Raw genomic sequence first — 9,095 nt, 5'->3', positions numbered from 1 at the left:
TATACAGGGGGGTAGTGGGGATGAGCTCTTTAGGAGGGACAGTCAAGATGTAGCCTGAAGAGATGGGTCTTCAGTCTACGGCGCAACATAGGTAGTGACTCTGCAGTCCTGACAGCAGTGGGAAGCTCGTTCCACCAGCGGTGTGCCAGGACAGTGAAAAGCCGTGACCAAGTAGCGCAACTGCTGCATCCACGTAGAGGCGGCGGTGCTAGGCGGTCAGCCAAGGTGGAAGCGCGGAGTGATCGGGCAGGTGTTTGGGGGCTGACCATTGCTTGCAAGTAGGGAGGGGCTGTTCCCTTTGCCCCTGGTAGGCGAGCACCAGGGTCTTGAATTTGATGCAAGCTGCTACCGGGAGCCAGTGAAGGGTCCGAAGGAGGGGGGTGACATGGGAGAATTTGGGGAGATTGAACACCAAACGGGCGGCAGTAGTTTGGATGAGCTGTAGAGGTCTGATAGCGGAGACGGGGAGACCGGCCAAGAGCTCTGTAGGCCTACAGTAGAGTCAACATAATATGTTGTTTGTTTTCCTATTCATTTGCAGATATTACCGGTTGCACATACAAAGTTTCATGATAATGAGGTAAATGTTTGATTGATTCATTATGACATGTAAAACATATTGCACATTTATAGATGAACACTCAATGATAATCACATCTTTCTACCTATCAGGAATTAAAAGAGAGTTTGCAACTTCTGCTCACAACAAAGATTGCAGTGTATCTAATGACATTCTTGATAGTCACTGTTGCATGGGCAGCACATATCAGGTGAGGTCATTGTAATCAATTCGTTTCTTTTGTCCCACAATCCTTGATTACCACGTTTGTTCACATCACATACAATTTCTTACTCATTCCTCTGTTTTCACAGGTTATTTCAGGTCATTGAGCGTATTGATGATTGCCTTGCACTTCTGAACTTAGTAAGTACTAAATAAATCACTAATGCTTAATTTTACAGCCCTGTTTCAGCTGGTATTTACTGTACTCTCAACAAAGGGGCTTGCACAAGCTCCCTTCCTGCACCAACTGTCTGATCAGTGATGAGCCATTTATTTTGTGAACACAGCGCAGCTATGTTGACACAACCAATCAACTAGACAAGAGAAAAGTGTTGTAGGCCTAGTATTTATGATGTTTTGTCAGCAGGATCATAAAATACACAATGACAAAAGTTTGGACAGGCAGAGATAGGGATGGAGACGTGGGGATGGAGAGCTGGAAGTTCAGTGCCTATCCTTGACAGGCCTACCCCAACTTCAACTCCAGCTGGGATGGTTTGTGTGGAAATTGGGGCTGGTCAGAGTCATGAAACGTTTTTGTCTGGCACCCGCTTATACATTTGGGACAGATCCAGCAAAAAATACACCATACTGTAACGACAATAAACAATTTAAGTTACCATTTATACAGACTTACAATTGTGTAGCCTACTGTACCCCACAGTCACATCTATTGTAGGGACAATCTGGCTTTTTCTCTTAACAGCTTATAATGACCCTTAAAACTCATGTCAAAACTATTGTCATAGACCCATAATGAGATTGGATTGAGAACAATAGCGTACTTTGATGCTGTAAAAATAATGGGTGAGGGAGAGAGGAACAATATTAATGATGAATGGGTTGTTGATCTGCCAATCTTTTTGGTGACAGTCTCATTAAATAGGCCTAACCATATTTAAACCTAAACCTTTGACAAATCCACAACTGGCCCTTCGAATTGTGACTGAATCCTAACCACCTTGTTCAAAACACATTTCCTGCAATTCTACGCATATAACAGGACATAATTGGGCCTTTTAGAAACGCATTTCATGCAATAGGCTAGGAGTACGTTTTGAGAGCTTTGATTCAGCTTGAATCTGACAGGACTCCAGGGTTGGGTCTCTCTCAAATTTCTGAGAATTAACCGAAACCATGGTGCAGCTGCCTGGCCAAGAGGGGTAGGCGCATTGCAGGGTACCCTTTCTGAATTCCAACCACCAAAAACAGCAATGTTCCAATCCCGAAAACCAAAAATGATCGTTCCCCTCTGCAATACATGTAATTTTATCTGCCTTCTATCGGTTAAATTTGTTGGTAAAGGAGATGAAGGCAATACGATTCCTGCAAGAATAAATGCCTGTTTACTGTGAGAATAAATTACTTACTTTGATTATATTATATATATTATATTATGCTATCAACATAATTTTACAAATTTAACGACTTGCGTGTGTCATTGAGGTACAGCAATCCATTATAATTGCTCAAAGATGCCTCCTGATGTTTGTTTTGCTGAGGTGTAATGGCCCCCAAAAAAGTGCAAAAAAGGCCAGTAGACTCACTTTTGCTGCCGCGGTAACCGTGCTTTGCCGTCGTTGACAAGTTTATATGTTGAACAGTGAACTACTGTATACTTCTTACCTTTGTTAACTTTCATTATCCTCGCTCCTCATGAGGCAAAGAAATTTGAAAACCTTACACTTACAGTGCCTTCGGAAAGTATTCAGACCCCTTCACTTTTTCTACATTTTGTTGTGTTATAGACTCAATTTAAAATGGATTAAATTAAAAGAATTTGCCATCAATCCACACACAATACCCCAGAATGAGAAAGCGAAAACACATTTTTTTAAATTTCAGTAAATTCATTTATGTACATGAATACCTCATGTACATAAGTATTCAGACCCTTTGCTATGACACTCTTAAAATTAGCTAAAATGCAAAAATGTCATCAACAAATCACTCTAAGTCGAATTGAGTCCATCTTAATGCAAGGATAATAGTTAATGTAATTTTGGAATTAATATCTTTGTTTTTATAGGGTCTCTGATTTGCATAGGAATCAATTACACACTGTGTGGATCAGGTTGTCATTTACAAACTGGGGAAATGGAGAGGAACAAAACTGCTCAGGAATGCAATCCTGAGGCCTGGGGAGACTTACAAAAATCTACAAAGTTGAATTGTGGAGAGGAAAAACATCACTCTACAAAATTGGTCTATAACCAAGTGGCCAAAAATAATCCCGTAATGGAAAATAATCTCTCTCATATCCATAATTGTGTTTGCAACAATGAATTCAAGTGATACAGCAAGGAAAGTGGCTGTAAATGTGTTTATTTAGTTTTACTACAAAGCATTAAGTTTGGTGCAAATCCAGCACATGCAATGCAGTTTTGCTCAGTTTGTAATGACAACCTGATCCACACAGTGTTTGCTGCTGTTTGACAGACAAGTCAGTAAGGATGCAGTATGAACTCTCAATAGACTACCTTTCAGTTATCACTGGCTGGTAGGCCTATACTTTTATTTCACCCAAATATTGAATCAAATGGCCAAATATGATAGAAATATGTTTGATTGAGCAGGGGATTCATGTTGTGAATGGATGAGAGTAGGCCTCTCTCCTCAGCTTAAAATCGAATGTTCGCATGGCCAAACTCTTTTTCTACAACAACATCAAATGGCTAGCACACACTCCCTCTCAGTTTAATTCCTTGCTTAAACATGTCAGTTTAAGGAGAGAGAAAGCTATTGTGGAATATAAACAGTACACATTGGCTATCATATTTTAAAATGTTCAGTTCAATGGTGTCACTGTCATGTATTAGCTTCATGATTTCATGGCAAAATGTTCTTTGTGAAAACATTTAGTAAATACCATGTTTTGCCGTATTTTGTGAACAAAATTCACAAATTGGATACTTCACGCATTAGGCTATTGACATTTCCCCTCTTTACTTTCCTTTTTGAAAATGTGTGGTTAACCCAATGATGTATGTCTAGGTTAACCACCACACTTAGAAAGATTATTGATCCTGAAAACATTAATAATGACAACCCTCGCTATCGGAATTCTTAAAATAACAATGAATTTGACCATCATGGAGTTTCTAATGCTAGAAATGTTACAACTATGTACCCTCACTGGGTGGGTTCCGAGATTGTTTTTAATCTAATGTGCTATGTGTACGATCTGCAGTGGCAGCCGACGCACTGTCTGGAGGCAATCACAACAATGGCATGTAGAGAAGCACAGTTAAATGGTAGAAATATGTAATGTGAATCAACTAAATACATAATTTGACAGAGCAATCATGATTTACTCACTCACAGCTGCAGCATAAACCAGTAAATTGACTGTTTTTGGGGAACGTGTTCAGAAGCTGTCTAAAGCGCAGGTATGCTAGGTGACAGTACAATTGGCCTTTTTTGTTTACTATTAACAAGTTACTCTTTCTTGTCTATTTTAGGCCTGTATGATGTTGATAACCTTTCTACCATACACAGTGAGTATGAGTCATTTGAACCACCCTCAGTGAAAGGGGAATGTGAACTTTGTGATACATATGACTGATTGGTAGGAAATGTTTCATCAGAGATTTGTTTGAAAAGTATACTAGCACCAGTACGATCTTGCTAGTGTTATGTGGCCAATATTATGTTTTTACGTAAAAAATGTAAATGATCCAAAAATGTAAATGATCCTCATGTGTTTTGTAGTTTGTTACATTTTAGAACTATATTGATGGTTGAGTGAACTTGTTTAATTCAATTCAATTCAGTGTGGTGCATGCTTCTTCCTCTGCAGTTCTCTCTCATGGCAGCTTTCCCTGAGAACATCCTGGGAATGCTCTTCTTCTGTGTTTGTGTCATAGTGATAGGGCTCATTCAGGTAAGCATATTTCCATGGTGTATGCCTGCAATGAAAATCTGTCACATTTATATAGACCTATGTACAGTTAGGTCCGGAAATATTTGGACAGTGACACAATTTTCATAATTTTGGCTCTGTACGCCACCACAATGGATTTGAAATGAAACAAGATGCAATTGAAGGGCAGACTTTCAGCTTTAATTCAAGGGGTTGAACAAAAATATTGTAGGAAACGTTTAGGAATTTCAACCATTTTTATACACAGTCCCCCATTTTCAGGGGCTCAAATGTAATTGGACAAATTAACATAATCATAAATAAAATGTTTATGTCTTTGTCGAGAATCCTTTGCAGGCAATGATGATGAAGTCTGGAACCCATGGACATCACCAAATGCTGGGTTTCCTCCTTTGTGATGCTTTGCCAGGCCTTTGCTGCAGCTGTCTTCAGTTGTTGTTTGTTTGTGGGTCTTTCTGCCTTTAGTTTTGTCTTCAGCAAGTGAAATGCATGCTCGTTCAGGTTGAGATCAGGTGATTGACTCGGCCATTGCAGAATATTCCACTTCTTTGCCTTAAAAAACTTCTGGGTTGCTTTCACAGTATGTTTTGGGTCATTGTCCATCTGTCCTGTGAAGCGCCATCCAATCAACTTTGCTGAATTTGGCTGAATCTGAGCAGACAGTATATCCCTAAACACTTCAGAATTCATCCGGCTGCTTCTGTCTTCTGTCACATCATCAATAAACACTAGTGACCCAGTGCCATCACACTGCCTCCACCGTGTTTTATAGATGATGTGGTATGCTTCGGATCATGAGCAGTTCCAAGCCTTCTCCATACTTTTTTCTTCCCTTCATTCTGGTACAGGTTGATCTTAGTTTAATCTGTCCAAAGAATGCTGTTCCAGAACAGGGCTGGCTTTTTTAGATGTTTTTTGGCAAAGTCTAATCTGGCCTTTCTATTCTTGAGGCTTATGAATGGTTTGCACCTTGTGGTGAACCCTCTGTATTTGCTCTTGTGAAGTCTTCTCTTTATGGTAGACTTGGATAATGATATGCCTACCTCCTGGAGAATGATCTTCACTTGGCTGGGTTTTTCTTTATCATGTGAAGGCTCCTGCGATCATCCACCACTGTTGTCTTCCGTGGACGTCCAGGCCTTTTTGTGTTGCCGAGCTCACCAGTGCGTTCTTTTTTTCTCTGAATGTACCAAACTGTTGATTTGGCCACTCCTAATGTCGCCGCTATCTCTCTGATGGATTTGTTTTGTTTTTGCAGCCTACGGATGGCCTGTTTCACTTGCATTGAGAGCTCTTTTGACCGCATGTTGTGCATTCACAGCAACAGCTTCCAAATGCAAATGCCACACTTGGAATCAACTCAGACCTTTTACCTGCTTAATTGATGAAGAAATAACAAAGGAATAGCCCACACCTGTCCATGAAACAGCTTTTGAGTCAATTGTCCAATTACTTTTGGTCCCTTGAAAAAGAGGGGGCTACATATAAAAGAGCTGTAATTCCTAAACCCTTCCTCCAATTTGGATGTGAATACCCTCAAATTAAAGCTGAGAGTCTGCACTTTAAGACCATATTATTATTATATATACTATTATATAACTGTAATTTGAATATGTTTTGGTAAACAGCTAAAATAACAAAGATTGTGTCAGAGTCCAAATATACATGGACCTAACTGTAGTTCCAAATAATTGTACGTATTACTGCAATTATATAGTGATAAAATTGTAACTTCATTAGTTGCTCATTTGAGATTGTATATAATAGTGTGGGAATTTCACTCTGTAATGTACATTACAGAAGTAGTTATAAAGTAACTCCAGGATAGGATAATATTCTGTCTTAACAATACATTCCATTTGCGCTCTTGCTCTGTCTCCCTCCCCAGGCGGTCATTGTCGTGTATGGGTTCAGTCGTCCATTCCTTCTGAATGACCAGATCCAGAACTCAGAGAACCAGGCCTTTTACAAACATCATATCCTAAAGGTCATCATGAGGGTGCCCATCATTTGCTTCTTTGCCAGCATCTTCTCATTCATATCTTTCCAACTGGTAAGTGACAGTATATCATCTGTATTTCAAGGCCAGCAATGAAATAATCTAAAACTAGCTTCTCTAAGCAACAAATATTTTAAAGCATACTGTATACTCAAATACTGTCAGAAAACAGCTTGCAAAACAAGTTATGGATGTGGAGTTTTAGGAAATAGTCTTCATAAATGCACATGTACAACATGTTTTCTATTTGTCTTTCAGTCCTATGTAATATTAGCCATAGTCATCTTCCTGCCATACATCTCAGAGTCTCTTAAATGGTGTCGAAGCAAAGCTATCGGTAAGCAGCACCATTTAATATGTAAATGAAAACATTGAACATACTGTTTGATAACAGACTGTTCCTGTGTGCTTACCTCAGGCCAGGTGGAGGAGACTCCAGACTCCATGCTGTTCTATACCTATCACCCCAATGAACCACTCAGCAAGGAACGCGTGGAGGCCTTCAGTGACGGGGTGTACGCCATCGTAGCCACGCTCCTTATCTTAGACATATGGTCTGAGTCCCCTTTTTGCATCTGCTCTGTGGGTTGGATAGATTGATAGACTGTAGATAGATGAGTGCACAATAGATAATGCAGATAGAGAGACAGTCAGTGCACGTGTGTGACTCCACACTAATGATTTCCGTGGCAGAATCTACCCTGTAATGTCACACATACAGTGCCTATAGAAAGTCTACACTCAAAATGTTCTACTTTTTGTTGCCTGTAATGGCCATTGTCTGACTACGACACCAGATTTTAGAAAGCACTTTGTTTGGACCAAAACAGCGTTCTTCACTGAATGTGAATTATGGCTTTGTAATACATTTTTTATAATTCTGGAATTCCCTCCGGCCACTGTTACTTCAACCAGTTTTGTAGAGCTACTAGGGTGGAGATGTCTAAGGTGAAATTCTGAGCCATTGAATTCTGTGTCTCTTTTTAAGACATTTATGAGCAGTTTTGTTCCTCCCCAACAACTCAGTTTGTAGTTACAACCTGAAAAACACAGCATGTAACTGATTCCCATTCACATGATGGACCCTAGAAAGACCAACATTTTTATACAAAATATGTATTTAAAAAATCTAAATCATTATTGCAGATGGACTCGAAGATATTTATACATTTGAGCTCGTTTTGAAAGGGGGCCGAGACGTTCTATAGGCACTGTACAGTAAGGTAAAAGTAGGGCTATGCAGTGTTTCTCTGAGGTAGGTCAGGGCCAAACCAGGAAACATTTTTAAAAAGGTGGAACATCCCTTTAAACACCTTAAATTAAAGCAACATTATTTGAGGTGGGAGTCAACAACAACAAACCTTGGGTACACCGTTTATGCTTGCTGTAATGTCTCCCTCCTCTGTGTCTCTCTAGTGAGGACAACGTCCCTGACCCAGCCATAGTGCAGAAACAGTACGGCGGGAGCCTGGTCGCTGCCCTGCAGGACTACGGCCCTGAGTACCTGGCCTACTTCGGCTCCTTCGCCACCGTGGGTCTGCTGTGGTTCGTCCACCACTCGCTCTTCCTCCACGTCACCAAGACTACACGTTTCATGGGCCTGCTCAACACATTCTCCCTTGCTTTCATTGGAGGCTTGCCGCTAGCATACCAGCTAACTCATGAATTCCCTCGCAACTCCCGAAACGAACTGGAAGCTATCCAGATTAGCTGCGTGATTTTATTTTTCGCTGGCATCTTCCAGCTAGCTATCTGGGTGGCGGCGCTGTTTAACGAATGCGAGACGTTGCACCCGTATGTGCGCTACGGCGGACCCGAGCACGCGTTTATGTTTGCCAAGCTAGCTCTGTATCCGTGTGTGGCACTGGGGGCATTTTTTCTTACGTGTATTTTGAGTAAATTTAGTTCGCCCATTTTTCACCTGATGGAGATTACAGTGCCTTTTGCCTTTTTGCTGTTGAGATTGTTGGTGAGGGGCGGGCTAGCGTTGCTACGGCTTGTCTTCTGTCCAGAACGGCCTGACCAGAGGAGCGTACTGGAGGAGGAGGAGGAGGAGGAGGAAGAGGCGAGGATGCCCTTCAATGCACTGGTCACTTAGCCCACCCTCTGAACTGAGAAAGCACATTTAGCCAAGTAAGGAGACTTCAAGGTAGAGTGCAATAAGGCATTGTCTCAAAAGTTTTTTTTTTTGTTGAGTCAATTCAATTTGAATTAATTCAAGGAAGGGAATTGAGTTGTACATTCAGTTTGAAATGAAATATCGCATTTACATTAGAGATTTTAATTTCAAAGGTTCAGTAAAATTCTTGCGTTTCAAATTAATTGAAATAGAATTGGCCCCAATTGTGCTAGGTGTTTGGTTGGGAAAAGACACTAGACAAGTTTTGAAAATACAACCATTATGTGCAATATGGACATCCAAAGGCGAT

The 9,095-nt window shown here is 40.6% G+C and overlaps 1 protein-coding gene across 1 annotated transcript; it reads left to right on the top strand.

Moving 5' to 3' along the window:
• Positions 1–673: 673 nt before the first annotated feature.
• tmem175 (transmembrane protein 175) lies at positions 674–8,773 on the top strand. The gene is made up of 8 exons (XM_083673613.1): positions 674–770; positions 874–925; positions 4,246–4,281; positions 4,584–4,667; positions 6,556–6,720; positions 6,925–7,003; positions 7,085–7,220; positions 8,083–8,773. Exons 1-8 carry the CDS (start codon positions 727–729, stop codon positions 8,762–8,764), a joined length of 1,278 nt encoding a protein of 425 aa, XP_083529739.1. The 5' UTR covers positions 674–726; the 3' UTR covers positions 8,765–8,773.
• Positions 8,774–9,095: the final 322 nt, after the last annotated feature.

This window comes from Argentina silus, assembly GCF_951799395.1.
Source record: "Argentina silus genome assembly, chromosome: 7".
NCBI classification, from domain to species: domain Eukaryota; kingdom Metazoa; phylum Chordata; class Actinopteri; order Argentiniformes; family Argentinidae; genus Argentina; species Argentina silus.
Note: the sequence above shows the minus strand (reverse complement) of the source record. Positions and strands in the feature narration are given on the sequence as shown.

What these genes read in the sequence shown, in the direction of transcription:
- tmem175 (XM_083673613.1), top strand. Translation starts at nt 727, where the DNA reads ATGACATTCTTGATAGTCACTGTTGCATGGGCAGCACATATCAG. An exon ending in CATTCATATCTTTCCAACTG is followed by an intron (nt 6,721 to 6,924) that starts GTAAGTGACAGT and finishes TTTGTCTTTCAG; the next exon opens with TCCTATGTAATATTAGCCAT. An exon ending in CTCCTTATCTTAGACATATG is followed by an intron (nt 7,221 to 8,082) that starts GTCTGAGTCCCC and finishes GTGTCTCTCTAG; the next exon opens with TGAGGACAACGTCCCTGACC.